The 22,005-nt window shown below is 47.3% G+C and overlaps 3 protein-coding genes across 5 annotated transcripts in view; 2 read left to right on the top strand and 1 right to left on the bottom strand.

Annotated features, from left to right (window-relative positions):
* The window catches only part of LOC141074923 (uncharacterized), a 41,235-nt gene extending 39,470 nt beyond the window's left edge, over nucleotides 1-1,765 (bottom strand). For both annotated transcript variants that reach the window (XM_073562237.1, XM_073562238.1), the window contains exons 1-3: nucleotides 1,637-1,765; nucleotides 917-1,064; nucleotides 419-598 (exon numbers count right to left, since the gene is read on the bottom strand). In XM_073562237.1, coding sequence (XP_073418338.1) covers nucleotides 419-598; nucleotides 917-994 — 258 coding nt within the window. In that variant the 5' untranslated portion in view covers nucleotides 995-1,064; nucleotides 1,637-1,765. The remainder of the gene's footprint in view (nucleotides 1-418; nucleotides 599-916; nucleotides 1,065-1,636) is intronic.
* The window catches only part of LOC141074931 (uncharacterized), a 1,026,924-nt gene that overhangs the window by 942,900 nt on the left and 62,019 nt on the right, over nucleotides 1-22,005 (top strand). The window lies entirely within an intron of this gene.
* The window catches only part of LOC141074937 (uncharacterized), a 153,404-nt gene continuing 133,493 nt past the window's right edge, over nucleotides 2,095-22,005 (top strand). Inside the window, exon 1 of the mRNA XM_073562264.1 lies at nucleotides 2,095-2,227. The gene's annotated coding sequence lies outside the window, so the exon portion shown is untranslated. The remainder of the gene's footprint in view (nucleotides 2,228-22,005) is intronic.

Genomic DNA, 22,005 nt, shown 5'->3' with positions numbered 1-22,005 from the left:
TCCTGTATAATGTCCCAGCAGTCACCTCTCCGGTCATCACCCAGAATCCTCCAGTGTCCTCCTGTATAATGTCCCAGCAGTCACCTCTCCCCTCATCACCCAGAATCCTCCAGTGCCGTCCTGTATAATGTCCCAGCAGTCACCTCTCCCCTCATCACCCAGAATCCTCCAGTGTCCTCCTGTATAATGTCTCAGCAGTCATCTCTCCGCTCATCACCCAGAATCCTCCAGTGCCGTCCTGTATAATGTCCCAGCAGTCACCTCTCCGCTCATCACCCAGAATCCTCCAGTATAATGTCCCAGCAGTCACCTCTCCGCTCATCACCCAGAATCCCCCAGTCCTGTATAATGTCCCAGCAGTCACCTCTCCGCTCATCACCCAGAATCCTCCAGTCCTGTATAATGTCCCAGCAGTCACCTCTCCGCTCAGCAGCTCGATCATCTTGTTGCTGAGCTCCAGGATCTTCTTGTTCCTCTCATGTATCGGGGAGTGCGGGGGAGGCTCTGTGATGGGGCCCGGGCTCCGCCCTCCTGACTCCTGGAGATGGATGATGGGAGTCACACAGTCCCCCGGTGTCTTCCTCACTATTGTGTAATCCTGTGTATGGAGAGAGACACTTAGGGAGAAGAATTCCTTCCCGACTCCAGATCTGACAATCAGTAGAAATCCCGGGATCAATAACCGTCTCCAGTAATCTGGGGCCATAACCGGGAATATTATTACACTCCGGACAGACATCCCGGCCCCTCTACAGCTCTTATAGGGAATCCCCATGACAACTCCTCCGGGCAGAGAGCTCCACAGAATCCCTGCTCTTACAGTAGAGAATCCTTCTCTCCTATTCTGGATTTCCTCCTCCCGGTGTCGGACTCGTCACATCACACAATAAAGCTGATAGAAATGTAGAGGAGTTACCTCTCCGCTCAGCAGGGAGATGATCTCCAGGGCGCAGTGGAATAATCTCCTGGTGGTCTCATCCCTGTCCTCGTCCATCCTCGGGGGTCATTCAGGAGGAGGAGGGATGAGCACTGGATCAGCTGGAGGGATCTCGTCCTGCCGGCGTCTTCATGATGAAGGAGAAGATGGAAATCACAGGGGACGAGAGAACGACAATCACTAAATTCTGCCCAAATATCAACATTTATCAGGAAGAATCTGGAGGAAAAGCCACAAAACTCCACCGCGGCCTCCTCCGCCGATCTGACCGCTCACTATCAGCCTCGTAGGTGGGGGACGGTCACCGTGGTAACTACAGCTCCAGCGGGGGACGGTCACCGTGGTAACTACAGCTCCAGCGGGGGACGGTCACCGTGGTAACTACAGCTCCAGCGGAGAACGGTCACCGTGGTAACTACACCTCCAGCGGGGGACGGTCACCGTGGTAACTACACCTCTAGCGGGGGACGGTCACTGTGGTAACTACACCTCCAGCGGGGGACGGTCACCGTGGTAACTCCACCTCCAGCGGGGGCCGTGAGGTGAGGAGGAGACGCTGCACATCCCCCATACAATGCTGCCCGTCCCCAACACTGAGGAGCCGCAGTCACATGGAGCAGGAGCCTCCACAGGAACAGCTCTGATCTCCCCCCACACTCTCCTCTCACAGATTCACCACAAACCCTCCTGTCATCTCACCGGAATGGCGGGAACCGGAAATCTGCTGCTGGCTGACCCCAGAGAACACGAGCTGCGCACACCCGGGACGGAGCGGCTGCACTGAGCGCGGGAGGACCTGTGGTGACGTCACCGTCATGTGACCAGGGGAGGGGCTCAGTAGAAAGGTGAAAGACCTTTGGTGACGTCACTGTCATGTGACCAGGGGGCGGAGCTCATGAGAGAAGAGGCGAAAGACCTTTGGTGACGTCACCGTCATGTGACCATGCCCTTCACCACCTATTTCCTGAGCCCCGCCCCCTGATCACATGACGGTGACGTCACCATAGGTCCTTCACCTCTTCTCTCCTGAGCCCCGCCCCCTGGTCACATAACGGTGACGTCACCACAGGTCCTTCACCTCTTCTCTCCTGAGCCCCGCCCCCTGATCACATGACGGTGACGTCACCACAGGTCCTTCGCCTCTTCTCTCCTGAGCCCCGCCCCCTGGTCACATGACGGTGACGTCACCACAGGTCCTCCCGCGCTCAGTGCAGCCGCTCCGTCCCGGGTGTGCGCAGCTCGTGTTCTCTGGGGTCAGCCAGCAGCAGATTTCCGGTTCCCGCCATTCCGGTGAGATGACAGGAGGGTTTGGTGGATGTTGCTGCTCTCCTGTTTTGGTTTCTTCCTCAGTCTCCTCGTTAACCCCTTCCAGCCGGGGTTTTCTCCTCCTCTCCCCTGACTGTGTTGTTTCCGGGCCTCCCGCAGTTCTTTGCTGGGTGAGTGGTAGTTGTCAGTGACGCCATTAGCTTTATTATTGTTTTTGCCTGCAGCACCATTGCTTCCCCGCTGCTGACCATGAGGAGCTGACACAACACCCAGCAGTGACCCTGATGAAGCATCGGTGGCAGGCGGGGGCCTCAGCGGCTGCAGGACGTTGTGGGGGGAGGATGCGGTGGGGTCGGGGTCAGTGCCGGCCGTATTCTCTCTCTGCGACGCGTTGTCCGGTTCCGCTTGTGCTTTCTGAACGTTGGGGATAATCGGACGTGTTGGGCCACAGAGTTATAGAGGATGGGGGGAAACTCTGGAGGCAGAGTTATAGAGGATGGGGGGAAACTCTGGAGGAGAGCAGGAGGTCTTGGGAGGACCGGAGCCATCACGAGCGGAGTTCTGAGGCACATGGCGGAGACAGAGTCTGGGCGGCTTTGTAGGTCGGTGTTAGGAGCTTGAATTGGAGACGTTGTGGAATTGGGAGACAATGAAGGGATTTTGCAGAGAGGAGAAGCGGAGGAGTATTGAGGACAGAAGTGGGTGTGTAGGGCTGCAGAGGTTTGGACAGACTGGAGAGGATAGCAGGGAGGCCATTGCAGTAGTCGAGGCGGGAGATGATGAGGGCATGCATTTGTATTTTAGTAGACTGAGGAAAGGATGTATTTTTGAGTTGGAGGTGGCGAGAGCTTGGATGTGCGGTTTGAAGGACTAGATAAAATCGAGGGTTACTCCAAGGCAGCGGACTTCAGGTATAGGCGTGATGTCATTTACTGTGATATATAGTTGAGATGGAGGAAAGATAAGTTCAGTTTTGTCTACTTTTGAGCTTTTGTAAGCAAAAGAAGTAGGATAATATGGCTGACAGACACTCAGGGATTCTGCACAGCACAGAGTTGGATATTAGGTGAGAGATGTAGATTTGAGTGTCATCAGTGGATAGGTGGTACTTGATGCCAAGGGTATAGATGGAGGGGAGAAGAGGTCCAGAGACAGAGTGTTAAGGAACGACCTGAATTGCAGCAGTGATATTGCCACCACTAGGGGCGATACAGGCAGGTAGTGTCATCAGGATATAGCCAGAGGTCGGTTCACAGAGCAGTAGTAGGAGCTCGAGGATAAGCGGCAGGTCGGATGAACCTAGACTAATGTCCGGGAGCTCAATAATCTTGGAATGAAGGAAGTGCAGTGCCAGGTTTAAGTAGGATGCTCATTCATGAGCTCACAAGGGTGAGCCAATCAGGAACTTGGGGTAGAGACATCAGTAACAACACAGGTACTAGTATCTGGTTTAGCAAAGAACTGTCCTGTGAACTGAATAGCTCAGAGGGAAGAGCTGCACAGGAGATGCTGGGTTCGAATCCTGGCAGTACTCCCCTCCTTCCATGATGGCCCCTGGACATGTCAGGCGCTGGCTTCTCTGGATCTCTCTGGTGAAAGACTCTTGTAAGCCTGGGTGCCATGACCTCCGGCCCCCAAGAATTAGCTTCTGGTCCATGACCCCTCCGTTGTACCAAATATTGTTATCTTCCTCTTAATCTTCTAGAGTGTAGAATTTTATCCACAATGTACTCTTCTTCACCACGGATTTCTGGTGGAGGCGGTGGCTGAGTTCTCACTGAACCCATTTCCAGGACACATTTAACACAGGGTGAAGTTTCAGGCTGTTAGAAAGTTTTAAACGGAAAGCAGCTGGGTTAATTTGTGCAGAAATTTGAAAAGTCCAATGAATGTTTGACCCAATTTAGTAGACGGTACGTTCATTTTCAGATTTTTTTTGTAGAAAGCCAAACCTGTCACCCACCTGAAGGATAGGAGGGGCTCTGCGACGTTTATCTGCTGTTTCTTTGTAATCTTCTTGGGTGTTTTGTAACATCTCGGTTCTTCCTGAGCTTTCCGTAGTTTTGCAAGCCTGTCAGTAAGAGCAGGAACGGACGCATTCAATGGAGGATTAGGAACAAATACTGGATGCAAGCCATAGTTAGCAAAAAAAAATGCACTTTGAGATGTAGAACTGTGTTTGGAGTTATTATAAGCAAATTCTGCTGTTGGTAAGTAGTCCACCCAGTCTTCCTAGTCACGCTCATGCCTTGGCTGAATGGCGCGAGCCGGGGGGGTTGTGGCCCCACTGTGCCACAAACCAGACTACCCTGGAAGGGGCATGACTACGACAGCTACCTCGGTCTTCACTGGAGCCTCTGATGGTGAGGTCAGGCTTGTGCAGCAGGTAGCTGTCGGGTGCCACTCCAGGGTGGTGTCTGGCTGTGGCTGCTGATCCCACTCGGGGACAAGTCACTTGGACAGGTGTGACTAACAGGCAGGCTGAGACACTGGGCAAGCAGGCACGGCTTGGTACACTGGCAGGCAGGCATGGCTTGGAGACACTGGGCAAGCGGGCACGGCAGGAGTGGTGTATGTTGTTACAGGATTTGGACCTGTTCACACAGGAGGTGTAGGCAGGAAGGAGTGGTGTATGGTGGAACAGTATTTGGACCTGTTCACACATGAGGTGCAGGTACGGATATAGGCTGGAGTGTGGAGTAGGCAGAGTGGCTAGGGAGCCGTGCAGGCAGAGCGGCTAGGGAGCCGTGCAGGCAGAGCGGCTAGGGAGCCGAGCAGGCAGAGCGGCTAGGGAGCCGAGCAGGCAGAGCGGCTAGGGAGCCGAGCAGGCAGAGCGGCTAGGGAGCCGAGCAGGCAGAGCGGCTAGGGAGCCGTGCAGGCAGAGCGGCTAGGGAGCCGAGCAGGCAGAGCGGCTAGGGAGCCGAGCAGGCAGAGCGGCTAGGGAGCCGAGCAGGCAGAGCGGCGAGGGTGCAGATGCACAGACAGAGAGGACACAAGGAAAGACACAGCAGGGAAGGAAGCCACGGACAAAGAGACTGACAGAGGTAAGACTGAGTTCAGACAGAGACACAGGGACAAAGACACAAGGACCAGGATATTCTGCCTCCTGGCAGGCGGACAGAGAAGAACTAGGCAAGGTACCAAGACACAGGAATACGCAGTAAGAGCCTTCAGAGAAGGCAAGACATAGGACAGGGCCTGGCTAGCTCAGCCGCAAGATACTAACTGAGTTTAGACATTGCACAGGCAAAGGTTAGTGGGAGTGGCGGAACTAAATAGTCAAGGGCTCCAGGTGATTGGTCAGGGACATATTACACAGGTGCACCCTGACTGCATAAGAACCAGAGAGTTCAGGCGCCGCCTCCCTATACACACAGTCAGAAAACATTGAGAGCAGAGGCACAGAGCTGGCAACAGACAGAATTCACAGCATGGCTTGAAGCACAAAGTAAGTTGGTGTGCGGGGGATGGGAGGCCATGTAGTGATGCCAGCAGGGTTGTTACATCCTATAGGTAAGAAATAAAGCAGTTCAGGTATTGTTGTAGAGTTCGGTTAGTTCGTTAAGTCTGGCCATTGGATTGTGGGTGGGAGGCCGTAGAGAAAATGACAGTAACGCCTAACACTGTACAGAAGATTTTCCAAAATCTTGATGGAAACTGAACACCTCTATCAGAAACGATGCTGTCAGGAATTCCATGCAGTCTGAAGACCTCTTTGACCACTAATTCTGCGGTTTGTTCAGCGGTAAGACTCCTGTTAGTTGGAATAAAATGAGCCATCTTTGTGAGCCGATCCACCATGACAAGGATAACAGTCAGTTCTTTTGAGGGGAGGCAGGTCATGACAAAATCTATTGAGATTGATCCCCAAAGCCTGGATGGAACTGGAAGAGGTTGAAGGAGTCCTAGAGGAGAAGATCATGGCGTCTTGTTCCGTGCACATGTTAAACAGAAAGAAACATGTTTTCTCACATCCTTCCTACAATTAAGCCACCAAAAAGTGTTTTCTTGACTCCATGGTGTCCTCCAAGTTTAGAATCATGGACAGGTTTGAGGAATTCAAGTCAAGCAGATTCGGGGACGTATATTTCATGGTTCTGCATCCAAAACCCATCCTTAAAAGAAAGATCAAAGTGTTTAGAAGGATGGTCAAGAAAAAAGTCAGTTTGGTATCCATCTTTAATCTTTGCTAAAAATTGTTTGGTGTCCAGTATTCCCCCCAAAAATGTGGGGGTTATAATGGTACCGTCAGTGCTAGACCTCTCCTGAGGTTCGGTAAATATTCCGGACAGAGCATCAGCTTTGCCATTTCTTGAACCAGGCCGATAAGAGATTCTAAAATTAAACCTGAAGAAAAATGAGGCCCAATGTGCCTGTCTTGCAGACAACCTCTTGGCTGTACGGATGAATTCTAAATTTTTGTGGTCCGTAAGAAAAGTCATTGGGTGATTAACCCCTTCCAAAAGATGTCTCCATTCAGAGAAGGCAACCTTAATGGCTAAAAGTTCCTTAGTTCCAATGCCATAGTTCTTTTCTGCAGCTGACGTGGTGTGAGAAAGAAATGCACATGGATGAAGCTGCATCTTGTCTCCAACTCCCTGTGACAACACGGCTCCCACCGCAGAGTCTGAGGTGTCTACTCCGACAACAAATGACAGTTCAGGGTTTGGATGGACAAGTAATGGTGCGCAAGTAAAAAGAGTCTTTAATTTGTCACGAGCCTTTTGTGCCTCATGAGACCAGGAAAACACTCTGGTTTTCTTTATGAGTGAAGTAATTGGTTAAATACAGTCATATGTAAAAGTTTGGGCACCCCTATTAATGTTAACCTTTTTTCTTTATAACAATTTTGGTTTTTGCAACAGCTATTTCAGTTTCATATATCTAATAAATGATGGACTCAGTTATATTTTTGGATTCAAATGAGGTTTATTGTACTAACAGAAAATGTGCAATCTGCATTTAAACAAAATTTGACCGGTGCAAAAGTATGGGCACCTCAACATAAAAGTGACATTAATATTTTGTAGATCCTCCTTTTGCAAAAATAACAGCCTCTAGTCGCTTCCTGTAGCTATTAATGAGTTCCTGGATCCTGGATTAAGGTATTTGTGACCATTCCTGTTTACAAAACAATTCCAGTTCAGTTAAGTTTGATGGTCGCCAAGCATGGACAGCCCGCTTCACATCATCCCACAGATGTTCAATGATATTCAGGTCTGGGGACTGGGATGGCCATTCCAGAACATTGTAATTGTTCCTCTGCATGAATGCCTGAGTAGATTTGGAGTGGAGTTTTGGATCATTGTCTTGGTGAAATATTCATCCCCTGCGTAACTTCAACTTCGTCACTGATTCTTGCACATTATTGTCAAGAATCTGCTGATACTGAGTTGAATCCATTCATGCAAGGAGAAAAATAGAGCAGACAGGTGAATAAAGTAAAAAAGTAGTCATCTTTATTAATTAAGTACAAACAAGTATAATGACAAATGGTAGTAGATAAAATCGTGAGGATAACAACACCGCAGGATAAAAGAACAGAAGCCCCTGGGCACAATAACAGCCACCATGCATGTCGTGGCGTACAAATATGTGTAACTCAATGGTAAGTATCACCACACAGCATCCACCTGAACAGTGCTGCACCGCACAATGTGGGTGTAGAGGTATCCAAGAGGCGCAAAAAGCGCCAAGTGTAGAGAGCGGTATCTTACCACAGGTGGAGGCAGAGGCTGAAAGGGTCCGGGGCCAAGTTAGGGGCAGGCCCGACGCGCGTTTCGCGTGTTTAACCACACTCTTCCCTTGAGAAAGCGTGTGGTTAAACACGCGAAACGCGCGTCGGGCCTGCCCCTATCTTGGCCCCGGACCCTTTCAGCCTCTGCCTCCACCTGTGGTAAGATACCGCTCTCTACACTTGGCGCTTTTTGCGCCTCTTGGATACCTCTACACCCACATTGTGCGGTGCAGCACTGTTCAGGTGGATGCTGTGTGGTGATACTTACCATTGAGTTACACATATTTGTACGCCACGACATGCATGGTGGCTGTTATTGTGCCCAGGGGCTTCTGTTCTTTTATCCTGCGGTGTTGTTATCCTCACGATTTTATCTAATACCATTTGTCATTATACTTGTTTGTACTTAATTAATAAAGATGACTACTTTTTTACTTTATTCACCTGTCTGCTCTATTTTTCTCCTTGCATGAACAGATTGCTTTTGGAGTGGGTGCTTTGTGGCTTTTCGCCTTAGGGGGGCTGTTTGTACAGCCTTACCTTTTTGCTGACATCTAGATAATGTCACTGAGGTTTGTGTATTTACTGAGTTGAATCCATGCGACCCTCAACTTTAACAAGATTCCCGGTGCCGGCATTGGCCACACAGCCCCAAAGCATGATGGAACCTCCACCAAATTTTACGGTGGGTAGCAAGTGTTTTTCTTGGAATGCATAACGCCTTTTTGTATGACCAAACAACTCAATCTTTGTTTCATCAGTCCACAGGACCTTCTTCCACAATGTAACTGGCTTGTCCCAATGTGCTTTTGCAGACCTCAGGCGACTCTGTTTGTGGCGTGCTTGCAGAAACGGCTTCTTTCGCATCACTCTCCCATACAGCTTCTCCTTGTGCAAAGTGCGCTGTATTGTTGACCGATGCACAGTGACACCATCTGCAGCAAGATGAAGTGAAGTGATTAAACAGAGTCAGCATGGGTTTCTAACTAATAAGTCATGTCAGACTAACTTAATTTCCTTCTATGACGGTATCACTGATTGGGTGGATCAGGGAAATGCTGTAGATATAGTATATCTTGACTTCAGCAAAGCATTTGACAAAGTATCTCATACAATCCTTATTGAAAAAATGACTAAGTATGGAATGAACAAGGCAACTGTTAAGTGGATTCATAACTGGCTTAGTGATCGGACCCAAAGAGTGGTCGTAAATGGCTGCACATCCAGTTGGAAGAATGTCTCAAGTGGGGTACCACAGGGCTCTGTCCTGGGCCCTGTATTGTTCAACATCTTTATCAACGATTTAAATGAAGGAATTGAGGGTAAACTGATTAAATTTGCTGATGACACAAAGCTAGGAGGGATAGCTAATACTAGAGAAGAGAGAGAGAGGATTCAAAAAGATATAAATAAACTGGAGAAATGGGCAGCAACTAACAGAATGGTTTTTAACAGGGAGAAATGCAAAGTACTACATCTGGGCAATAAAAATGAAAAAAGCATATACAGAATGGGAGGAATAGGGCTAAGTGACAGCACATGTGAAAAAGACTTGGGTATACTAATAGATCACAGACTGAATATGAGTCAACAGTGTGATGCAGCAGCAAAAAAGGCAAATGCAATTCTAGGATGTATTAACAGAAGCATACAGTCTAGATCACGTGAAGTCATTATTTCCCTCTACTCCTCTTTGGTCAGACCTCATCAGGAATATTGTGTCCAGTTTTGGGCACCACATTTTAAAAAAGACATCAACAAACTGGAGCAAGTTCAGAAAAGAGCGACCAGAATGGTGACCGGTCTGCAAACTCTGTCTTATGAGGAAAGGTTGCAGGATTTGGGAATGTTTAGTTTGCAAAAGAGAAGACTGAGAGGAGACTTAATAGCTGTCTACAAATATCTAAAGGGCTGTCACAATGTAGAAGGATCAACTTTATTCTCATTTGCACAAGGAAAGACTAGAAGCAATGGGATGAAACTGAATGGGAGGAGACACAGATTAGATATTAGAAAAAACTTTTTGACAGTTAGAGTGATCAATGAGTGGAACAGGCTGCCACGAGAAGTGGTGAGTTCTCCTTCAATGGAAGTCTTCAAACAGAGGCTGGACAGACATCTGACTGGGATGATTTAGCGAATCCTGCTTTGAGCAGGGGGTTGGACCAGATGGCCCAGGAGGTCCCTTCCAACTCTACGATTCTATGATTCTATAGGTCTTTGGAGGTGGTCTGTGGATTGTCCTTGACTGTTCTCACCATTCTTCTTCTCTGCCTTTCTGATATTTTTCTTGGCCTGCCACTTCTGGGCTTAACAAGAACTGTACCTGTGTTCTTCCATTTCCTTACTATGTTCCTCACAATGGAAACTGACAGGTTAAATCTCTGAGACAACTTTTTGTATCCTTCCCCTGAAAAGCTATGTTGAATAATCTTTGTTTTCAGATCATTTGAGAGTTGTTTCGAGGAGCCCATGATGCCACTCTTCATAGGAGAATCAAATAGGAGAACTACTTGCAAGTGGCCACCTTAAATACCTTTTCTCATGATTTGATACACCTGGCTATGAAGTTCAAAGCTCAATGAGGTTACAAAACCAATTTAGTGCTTCAGGAAGTCAGTAAAAAGTAGTTAGGAGTGTTCAAATCAAGAAAATGATAAGGGTGCCCATACTTTTGCACCGGTCATATTTTGTTTAAATGCAGATTGCACATTTTCTGTTAGTACAATAAACCTCATTTGAATCCAGAAATATAACTGAGTCCATCAGTTATTGGATATATGAAACTGAAATAGCTGTTGCAAAAACCAAAATTGTTATAAAGAAAAAAGGTTAACATTAATAGGGGTGCCCAAACTTTAACACATGACTGTAATTGTTGAGAAGTTTTTTATGAATCTTCTGTACAAATGTGCAATTCCTATAAAGAGCTGGACGTGTTTTAGATTTCTTGGCCGGTCAACTACCGCTCTGATTCTACTGGGATCTATGCCCAGACCTTCTGGGGAGATGAGATATCCCAGGAATTGAGTTCTGGTTTGTTTGAATTCACATTATTCGAGTTTGATACAGAGCTGATTCTCCTGTAGATATCCCAGGACTAACTGGACATGTCTGCGATGCTCCTCCAGGGTATCTGATAATATAAGAATGTCATCAAGATAAACAACAAATCGATACAAGAAATCTTGATAAACATTATTGATGAAGAGCGGAAAGGTGGCAGGGGCGCTGCTAAGGCTGAAAGGCATAACCAGGTATTCAAAATGGCCGTATCTAGTTCTAAGGGCGGTCCTCCACTCCTCTCCCAGGTGAATTCGTACGAGATTATAAGACCTTCTTAGGTCGAGTTTGGTAAATTGGCAGAACGCAGTCTCTCTAGCAACTCAGGAATTAAGGGGAGTGGGTAGCGATTTTTAATGGTAATCTTATTTATTTCCCTGTAACCAATACATGGCCGCAGGGTTGAGTTCATTCTTGTTTTTTTTACAGAACACAAGGGTGCTCCATCTGGCGAAAAAGAAGGTTGAATACAGCCTGTCTCTAAGGCCGGGTTCACATTGCGTTATGGCAGTCCGTATAACGGATTGCGTCGCACCGTGGCATTAACGCGATGTAACCCAACCCTTAATGCATCTATAGACTGCCATAACGTGGCGCATCGATAACACATGTCAGCATCGGCATGCGTTAGCTATGTGCCGTCATGCTGTGACTGACCCTCAGACGCGGTCTGCAGCATTCCAGGGTCCGTCACTGCTCGCGCAGATGGAGAAGCTGCGCTAGCGCGATCGCATAACGTGATCCAACAATGAAGTAGCGTTAGCGCAGTCCATTTAACGCATGCGTTGAACGGACTGCTCTAACGCTATGTGAACCTAGCCTTAGTTTTCGTCTAGGTATTCCTTTAGTAGTTTCGCCCAAACAGAACTGATAATAATAATAATATAATAATCTTTATTTATATAGCGCCAACATATTCCGCAGCGCTTTACAGTTTAACAGTTTCAAAACACAAGTCATAAGTAACAACATTAACAATACAATAATTAAAGCAAAATAAGACGACCCTGCTCGTGAGAGCTTACACTCTACAATGAGGTGAGGGAGATACAGAGGACAGGGGTGAATTTACAATGGTGTATTTACAATGAAGGTCCAGCCATCTTGCGGGAGTGAAGGATGGATGGAGATAGTGAATGGGCTACACACACACACTTACACAGAGAATGACTTTGATTAGTGAATGTGATAGGCCGCTCTGAACAGGTGTGTTTTGAGGGAGCACCTAAAACTATGCAAATTGTGGATAGTCCTGATTTCTTGGGGTAGAGCATTCCAGAGGATAGGAGCAGCACGGGAGAAGTCTTGGAGTCGGGAGTGGGAGGTGCGAGTTAGTGCAGAGGTTAGTCGAAAGTCGTTTGCAGAGCGCAGCGATCGGCTAGGCCGATAGACAGAAATGAGAGAAGAGATGTAAGGGGGTGCCGCACTGTGGAGAGCTTTGTGGGTGAGAACAAGTACTTTGAATTGGATCCTATAATGAATGGGCAGCCAATGTAAGGACTGGCGAAGAGCGGACACGTCCGAGTACCGATTACCCAGATGGACGATCCTGGCTGCTGCATTAAGTATGGACTGGAGAGGGGATAGTCAAGTGACGGGGAAGCCAATTAATAGAGCGTTGCAGTAATCCAGGTGGGAGTGGATCAATGCTACAGTGAGGGTTTTTGTTTCCATAGTGAGAAAAGGGCGGATTCTAGAGATGTTCTTTAGGTGTAAGCGGCAAGAGCGGGCAAGGGATTGTATATGGGATGTGAAGGAGAGATTGGTGTCAAACATAACACCCAGACAGCGCACCTGCTGCCGGGGTGTTATTGTGGTACCACCCACGGAGAGGGAAATGTCAGATTTAGGGAGGTTAGTAGACGGCGGGAGCAGAAGAAGTTCAGTTTTGGAGAGGTTGAGTTTCAGATAGAGAGCGGACATGATATTGGAGACTGCGGACAGACAGTCACTGGCGTTCTGTAGTACAGCGGGGGTAAGGTCGGGGGAAGACGTGTATAGTTGTGTGTCATCAGCATAAAGATGGTACTGAAAGCCAAATCTGCTGATGGTCTGTCCAATTGGGGCCGTGTAGAGAGAGAAAAGAAGGGGGCCACGGACTGAGCCCCGAGGTACCCTAACAGTGAGAGGAAGAGGAGATGACGTGGAGCCAGAGAACAAAACACTGAAGGAGCGGTCAGAGAGATAGGAAGAGAACCTGGAGAGAGCAGTGTCCTTAATGCCTAGTGACTGGAGCCTAGAGAGTAGGAGATGGTGGTCAACAGTATCGAAAGCTGCAGATAGGTCAAGAAGAATGAGCAGAGAGTGGTCACCGTTACGTTTTGCTGTCAGAAGGTCATTGGTCACTTTGATGAGTGCAGTTGCAGTCGAATGTAGGGGGCGGAAGCCGGACTGTGAAGGGTCTAGAAGGGAGTGAATGGAGAGGTAACGGGTAAGGCGGGAGTAAACTAGGCGTTCCAAAAGTTTAGAGATGAAGGGGAGATTGGAGACTGGTCTGTAGGATGTAATTCAATGGGACATAAGGACGATGAGGAGGCAGCGGATCGGTGTTGTTCTTACTGTAGATCGCACTGAACTGCTGGTACTGAGGTGTTTATCCAAATTCTGATAAGAAATCTCAGATACTTGAATTTGTTTGAGAACAGATACATTAGCATGGCCATTGTTCTTACAGTACTCAGAGGGAAAGGTAATGGACCTCGATGCCCAGATGATAGACGGGTTATGAATTGAAAACCAGGGAATTCCTAGAATAACTGGAAATTTTGGAGATGAAAACTAACAGCTTCATGATGACTCGGTTCCATGCAGATTTCCAATACAACTGTCTCGTGAGTAACGGGTCTAGACGATAAAGGTGATCCATCCACAGCTTCCATATCGATGGGTGTCAATTGTAAGTCCATGAAATTCCCTCCTGCTCCAGAATCTAACATGGCAGTGTCAGGAACACCGCACTGCACTTACTCACTGAGCCAGTGCGCGTGTCCTGAGTACAAAGACTGTGCACAAACATACCCATGGAGCAGGGCAGCAGTGGTGACGATGCATGCTCCAGGCTCACAGGACCTGAATCACGTGACTGCTGAGGGCGTGCCCTAAGCTCCACAGAGCTAGGAGCTGCAGGGAAACTCCTAGAAAGGTAACTACTGGACAGTGTTACCAAGGGGCATAGACAGAAACCAGATCAAGCCGGGATCAAAGCACGAGATCGCACGACAGTACCAAAGGGTTAGACAGAATGGATAGTCAGGACGTAGCAATAGATCAGAAAACCAGAACGGGTAATAGACAGTACAATAGGGACAAACTGTAACAGAGTAACGATAGCCAAGCCAGGAGGTCAGAACCGGAGAAGACAATAGTACCAAAACGTGAGACGGAGAACAGAGTGAGGGGACAGACCGGGTCATACACGGGAGGCAAACAAGCAACGCAGTATACACACACACCAGGGGTCAGACACACCAGAACAGCAGTATAGCTGACAGGGAATCCTGGTAAAGAGTGAGTATAAATACCCCTCCCAGATCCAGAAAGAGGCCACCTACACTTAACCCTGTGAGTGCAGGGCAGAACCCTGATCAAAGCATGACAGGCAGAGCATTGTATTTTTTGGCATCCAATTATGACCCGTATGAGAATGACAAAATGAGATGCTGGTGACTGCTCTTTGCCTTTATCTTGCATTATGGACGAGATGGTCTGCAGGACTGGGTCTGGGCTAAATCGCTTTCAGCTTTGGCTTTTGTGAAGGCTATGGAAATGTCCAGAGCCCCCACAATAGAGACATAGATTCTCTGTGCACCACCTCTCCTTCTCTACTGCAGAGAGAGGGTTGCGGATTACATCCATGTGCATCAGTTCAGGCACACTTTCCATTTCCTGCTGGTGTTTTAAGGCTGATTGAGTGAAGGAGTAATTAGGGTTGTTTCCCAATACTCGCAGTCTTTCCTGGACCCATTGAAGCGTCTGAACGACGCCAAACAGCCGTGGTCCTTCACTGCACCTGCTCCCCTGCATCCATGTACTACTTGCATTGACTAAAGAATGGATTGTTTTACAGCATCATGGAGTGCCACCTACTGTATTTTTCGGATTATAAGACGCTCCGGATTATAAGACGCACCCCAAATTTTGAGGAGAAAAGTAGGAGAAAACTTTTTTTAATAAAATGGTGCTGCCTCTTCTAATCCATGCGTTCTAATGCTTACCGGGGTGGTGGCTGCGGTGATGTGGGGTCGCTGCTGGAGGAGGCAATAGTGGAGCGTTGCTGCAGGCTGGGATGAGGGGGTGTTCGGATGTGCGGTGCGCCGCTGCGGGTGTCCTGTGCTGCAGCTGTCTCCGGCGGTGCTGCAGCTTTGCCGACATTTTGTGAAAGGCCAGAGCCCCCTGCAGTTCCATGGTGTAAATGGCTGCCGGGGGCGGCGCATGCGCAGATGGAGCTCTCGGCACCAAGATCTCGGAAGATGAGATTTCAGTTCTCATCCCATCTGCGCATGCGCCGCCCCAAGGTTGCCATTTTCCTGGAGTCCACCGCACAGGAATCCATGGAACTGCGGGGGGGGCTCTGGCATCTTACAAAATGTCGGCAGAGCCCTCCCGCACCGCCGGAGACACCCATAGCGGCATCGGAGACCCCCTCATCCCAGCCTGGGGCCTGCAGCAACTGTACCGGTAATGTATATCCGCATTATAAGACGCACCCCCCTTCTCACCCCAAATTTGGGGGGAAAAGTGCGTCTTATAATCTGAAAAATACGATATTTTTTCCTCTTTGGCCCAGCCTTTAATAATGTTGCACAGGAGCCGGGGGCTGACACAAGGTTCCCTTATTTTACGATGAGTGGGGAGTTGTATCGGGTCACGACAGTGAGGGAGTTGCTGGTGGAACAGTTCGTAGTGCTGGGCCCCTACAGACGGAACGTGTTGGACATGGCCAATTCACACATCTTGGGTGGACATCTGGGAGGGGAAGAAATGCAGGAGCAGATCGTGCAGAGGTTCTATTGACCTGGATGACCAGGAAATATTAACCCATTCATGACCGGAGCTGTTTTCGGTTTTGTGTTTCGTTTTTCGCTCCCCTTCTTCTCAGAGCCATAACTTTTTTATTTTTCCTTCAATATGGCCGTGTGAGGGCTTGTTTTTTGTGGATGAGTTGTACTTTTGAAAGACACCATTGGTTTTACCATGCTTTGTACTAGAAAACGGGAAACAAATTACAAGTGCGGTGAAATTGCAAAAAAAGTGAAAACCCACAATTGTTTTTTTTACTAGGTTCACTATATGATAAAATTGCCCTGCCATTATGATTCTCCAGGTCATTACGAGTTCATTGACACCAAACATGTCTAGGTTTTTTCTTTTTGTTTTTTTTTTTAATCTAAGTGGTGAAAAAATTCCAAAATTTGTTAAAAAAAAAAAAAGTTGCGCCATTTTTTGATACGCGTAGCGTCTCCTTTTTTCGTGATCTGGGGTTGGCTGAGGGCTTATTTTTTGCGAGCCGAGCTGACGTTTTTAATGATACCATCTATGTACAGATACGATCTTTTGATCGGCCGTTATTGCATTTTAATTCATTGTCGCGGAGAGCAAAAAAAAGCATAATTCTGGCGTTTCAATTTGTTTCTCGCTACGCCATTTAGCGATCAGGTTAATCCTTTTTTTTATTGAAATATCGGGCGATTCTGAACTCGATGACACCAAATATGTGTATGTTTGTTTTTATTTTTATTTTGAATGTGGCAAAAGGGGGGTGATTTGAACTTTTCATATTTTTTTTCAAAAAAAAATTTTCATATTTTTAAAAACATTTTTTTTTACTTTTCGCATGCTGCCATAGCCCGATCGGCTCTGCTACATAGGAGCGATACTCAGATCGCCTCTATGTAGTAGAATTGCAGACTTGCTGTTTGCGCCGACCAATGGGTGGTGCTCATAGCAATCCAGCAATGACAACCATAGAGGTCTGTAGGAGACCTCTGGTTGCATTCCGACACACTGGTGACCCGCGCTCACGTGACGCAGGTCACCGGTGTGCACATTTCTGGCACGATTCCCGGAAATGCCATTTTAATGCCTCTGTCAGCATTTCACAGCAGCATTTAACTAGTTAATAGCCGCGGGCGGATCCCGATTCCGCCCGCGGCTATTGCGGGCACATGTCATCTGTTCAAAACAGAGAACATGTTCCGGAAAAGATGTGGGCTCACCGCCAGAGCCCACATCAAAGTGGGGGATACCAACATCGGCGTACTATTGCGCCTGATGTCAGTAAGGGGTTAAACTACTGCAGGTCCTGCCCTACGTGCCAGTTAACCGCCCCCACCTCTCATTTTCCGAGTATCCTCATGCCATTGCCCATTATTGAACTGCCATTCGAGTGAATTGCTATGGACTTGGTTGTCCCCTGGTTAAATCGGCTCATGGGCATCAATACATATTGGTCATCCTGGACTTTGCTACACCCTTTCCTGAAGCAATTCCCCTCAGAAACTCCACATGAGTAGGGTGATGTTATGCAAGGTCCTGCAGATCTCCCAGTTGAGGACTTCAGTGTACCATCCGCAGACAGATGGCCTTGTCGAAAGCTTTAATAAAAAGCTGAAGAGCATGCTGAGGAAAGCCATAAAAAAACACGGTAGAGACTGGGACTGTCTTTTACTGTTTCCATCTTTTCTTGGTGTGTGGCACCAAATTTCTGAAGATTAGCAACTTGTTGTCTCATTTGGACTGCAACTGATTCCATTTTCTGTGCGAGATTATTATGTTAAGGAATGACCTGAATTGGATCAGTGATATTGCAACCACTAGGGGCAGCACCGGCAGGTAGCGTCATCAGGATATAGCCAGAGGTCGGTACACAGAGCAGCAGTAGGATCATAAGGATAAGCAGCAGGTGAGAAAAAGCTAGACTAAGGGCTGGGAGTTCAATAATCTCGCAATGAAGAAAGTATAGTGCCAGGTTTAGGTAGGGTTCTCAATCAGGATATCATAGGGTGAACCAATCAGGAACTTGGAGTGGAGACATCATGAACTCGGGGTGGAGACCATCAGGAAGTACAATGTGAGAAACTCGCATCAATACCCGGCACTGCCGCCGGCACTCGGGACCGGAGTGTGCGGCTGCATAGAAATACATGCAACCACACACTCCAGTCCCGAGTGCCGGGTATTGATGCAAGAGACTCGCGCATTGTACTTGCAAGTCTGACCCTGGCCATAGTGTGGGAATGGGAGATGCTAAATGTGCGGTTAGAGAGAGGTATGAGGAGATCCAGGAAAGGGCGAAGTCTATGGTACTGAGGAAAAAAGGATCAGTACTAGGAGGGAGTGGTCGACTGTGTCGCAGGCAGAGGACAGATCTAGAAGGAGGAGTATAGAGAAATGTCTGTTAATTTTGGCAATAAGTAATTGGTAATTTTGAATAGGGCAGTTTCGGTGGAATGTTGGTGGTGAAAGCCGGATTGAAGGTTGTTAAACAGTGTGAGAGGTGTGAGGAAAATACGACGTGGACATGCTTTTTGAGGAGTTTGGACATGAGTGGTAGCAGTGATAGAGGTTGAGTCAAGAGATGGCTTCTTCAGGATAAGTGTAATTGTGGTATGTTTGAAAGAAGAAGGGGAAGATACCGGAAGTTAGTGATAAGTTGAAGACATGGGTTATGACTGGAATAAGTGTCGTGGAAGATAATGTCTTCGGTATGTCCGTCTATGTGGTTGACCTTAGAGGACCATTCGGTGAGACCAAAGGATGAGGCAAGTGACAGGACTTTAGAGGCTACCGACTGGCTGGTGTCAGTGAGGATGTTGAAGTCTCCCATGGTGGGTCTGTCAGCAGATAGAAAGTGTAGAAGCCAGGTGGAGAAGTGGTCAATAAAGGTAGTGGCCGGTCCTGGTGGTCGGTCTATGACGGCCACTTGGAGGTTGGAAGGAGAATGGATACGGCCAGAATGCGCTTCAAGAGATGGGAGGATAAGGAGAAGACACACTCTTCCACCATGTCTGTTACTTGGGTAAGGAGTGTTGGTGAAGTGAAGGCCACCATAGCACAGCGCAGCAGAGAAGGCCGTGTGTCAGCCATATTTCAATGAGGCCAAGGAAGGAGAGGTAAAGAGGTCATGAATGACGTGGAGCTTATTTCAGATGGAATGAGAGCTCCAAAGCACTCCGGAGAGAAGCAGTCTTGGTAGTTGACATCTTGTAGATGTGATCGGAGCCTTAGTTACAGGATCCATCGGTCGTGGTCGGTGACGTCTTGTAGATGTGATCGGAGCCTTAGTTACAGGATCCATCGGTCGTGGTCCGTGACGTCTTGTAGATGTGATCGGAGCCTTAGTTACAGGATCCATCGGTCGTGGTCCGTGACGTCTTGTAGATGTGATCGGAGCCTTAGTTACAGGATCCATCGGTCGTGGTCGGTGACGTCTTGTAGATGTGATCGGAGCCTTAGTTACAGGATCCATCGGTCGTGGTCAGTGGTGTCTTGTAGATGTGATCGGAGCCTTAGTTACAGGATCCATCGGTCGTGGTCGGTGACGTCTTGTAGATGTGATCGGAGTCTTTGTTACAGGATCCATCGGTCGTGGTCGGTGACGTCTTGTAGATGTGATCGGAGCCTTAGTTACAGGATCCATCGGTCATGGTCTGTGACGTCTTGTAGACGTGATCGGAGCCTTAGTTACAGGATCCATCGGTCGTGGTCGGTGACATTTTGTAGATGTGATCGGAGCCTTAGTTACAGGATCCATCGGTCGTGGTCGGTGGCGTCTTGTAGATGTGATCGGAGCCTTAGTTACAGGACCCATCGGTCGTGGTCGGTGACGTCTTGTAGATGTGATCGGAGCCTTAGTCTCAGGATCCATCGGTCGTGGTCGGTGACGTCTTGTAGATGTGATCGGAGCCTTAGTTACAGGATCCATCGGTCGTGGTCGGTGACATCTTGTAGATGTGATCGGAGCCTTAGTTACAGGATCCATCGGTCGTGGTCGGTGACGTCTTGTAGATGTGATCGGAGCCGTTGTTACAGGATCCACTAGCTGGAGATGGTTCTCCAACAGAGCATTAGTTGCAAGATCTATCTACTGACATCATTTGAAGTCTGGTGGAAGTTAAAAAAAATTTCTGTTTTGTGAGTCATTATGTTTACAGATATTGTAATTGTTTAGTATACTGTGTGTGTGTGTGTGTGTGTGTGTGTGTGTATATATGTATATATATATATATATATATATATATATATATATATATATATATATACACATACACACAGTTGTGGCCAAAAGTATTGACACCCCTGCAATTCTGTCAGATAATACTCAGTTTCTTCCTGAAAATGATTGCAAACACAAATTCTTTGGTATTATTATCTTCATTTAATTTGTCTTAAATGAAAAAACACAAAAGAGAATGAAGCAAAAAGCAAAACATTGATCATTTCACACACAACACCAAAAATGGGCCAGACAAAAGTATTGGCACCCTCAGCCTAATACTTGGTTGCACAATCTTTAGCCAAAATAACTGCGACCAACCGCTTCCGGTAACCATCAATGAGTTTCTTACAATGCTCTGCTGGAATTTTAGACCATTCTTCTTTGGCAAACTGCTCCAGGTCCCTGATATTTGAAGGGTGCCTTCTCCAAACTGCCATTTTTAGATCTCTCCACAGGTGTTCTATGGGATTCAGGTCTGGACTCATTGCTGGCCACCTTAGAAGTCTCCAGTGCTTTCTCTCAAACCATTTTCTAGTGCTTTTTGAAGTGGGTTTTGGGTCATTGTCCTGCTGGAAGACCCATGACCTCTGAGGGAGACTCAGCTTTCTCACACTGGGCCCTACATTATGCTGCAAAATTTGTTGGTAGTCTTCAGACTTCATAATGCCATGCACACGGTCAAGCAGTCCAGTGCCAGAGGCAGCAAAGCAACCCCAAAACATCAGGGAACCTCCGCCATGTTTGACTGTAGGGACCGTGTTCTTTTCTTTGAATGCCTCTTTTTTTCTCCTTTAAACTCTATGTTGATGCCTTTGCCCAAAAAGCTCTACTTTTGTCTCATCTCACCAGAGAACATTCTTCCAAAACGTTTTAGGCTTTTTCAGGTAAGTTTTGGCAAACTCCAGCCTGGCTTTTTTATGTCTCGGGGTAAGAAGTGGGGTCTTCCTGGGTCTCCTACCATAGAGTCCCTTTTCATTCAGACGCCGACGGATAGTACGGGTTGACACTGTTGTACCCTCGGACTGCAGGGCAGCTTGAACTTGTTTGGATGTTAGTCGAGGTTCTTTATCCAACATTCGCACAATCTTGCGTTGAAATCTCTTGTCAATTTTTCTTTTCCGTCCACATCTAGGGAGGTTAGCCACAGTGCCATGGGCTTTACACTTCTTGATGACACTGCGCACGGTAGACACAGGAACATTCAGGTCTTTGGAGATGGACTTGTAGTCTTGAGATTGCTCATGCTTCTTCACAATTTGGTTTCTCAAGTCCTCAGACAGTTCTTTGGTCTTCTTTCTTTTCTCCATGCTCAATGTGGTACACACAAGGACACAGGACAGAGGTTGAGTCAACTTTAATCCATGTCAACTGGCTGCAAGTGTGATTTAGTTATTGCCAACACCTGTTAGGTGCCACAGGTAAGTTACAGGGGCTGTTAATTACACAAATTAGAGAAGCATCACATGATTTTTCGAACAGTGCCAATACTTTTGTCCACCCTCTTTTTTATGTTTGGTGTGGAATTATATCCAATTTGGCTTTAGGACAATTCTTTTTGTGTTTTTTCATTTAAGACAAATTATTTTCAGGAAGAAACCGAGTATTATCTGACAGAATTGTGTGTGTGTATATATATATATATATATATATATATATACACACACTGCTCAAAAAAACAAAGGGAGCACTTAAACAACAGAACATAACTCCAAGTAAATCAAACTTCTGTGAAATCAAGCTGTCCATTAGTAGCGGGAGGAAACACCAGGAGTTCTGTCTTTGACA

The sequence above is a fragment of the Dendrobates tinctorius genome, unplaced genomic scaffold, assembly GCF_039654945.1.
Source record: "Dendrobates tinctorius isolate UK_male_01 unplaced genomic scaffold, ASM3965494v1 ptg000342l, whole genome shotgun sequence".
Taxonomy (NCBI): Eukaryota; Metazoa; Chordata; class Amphibia; order Anura; family Dendrobatidae; genus Dendrobates; species Dendrobates tinctorius.
Note: the sequence above shows the minus strand (reverse complement) of the source record. Positions and strands in the feature narration are given on the sequence as shown.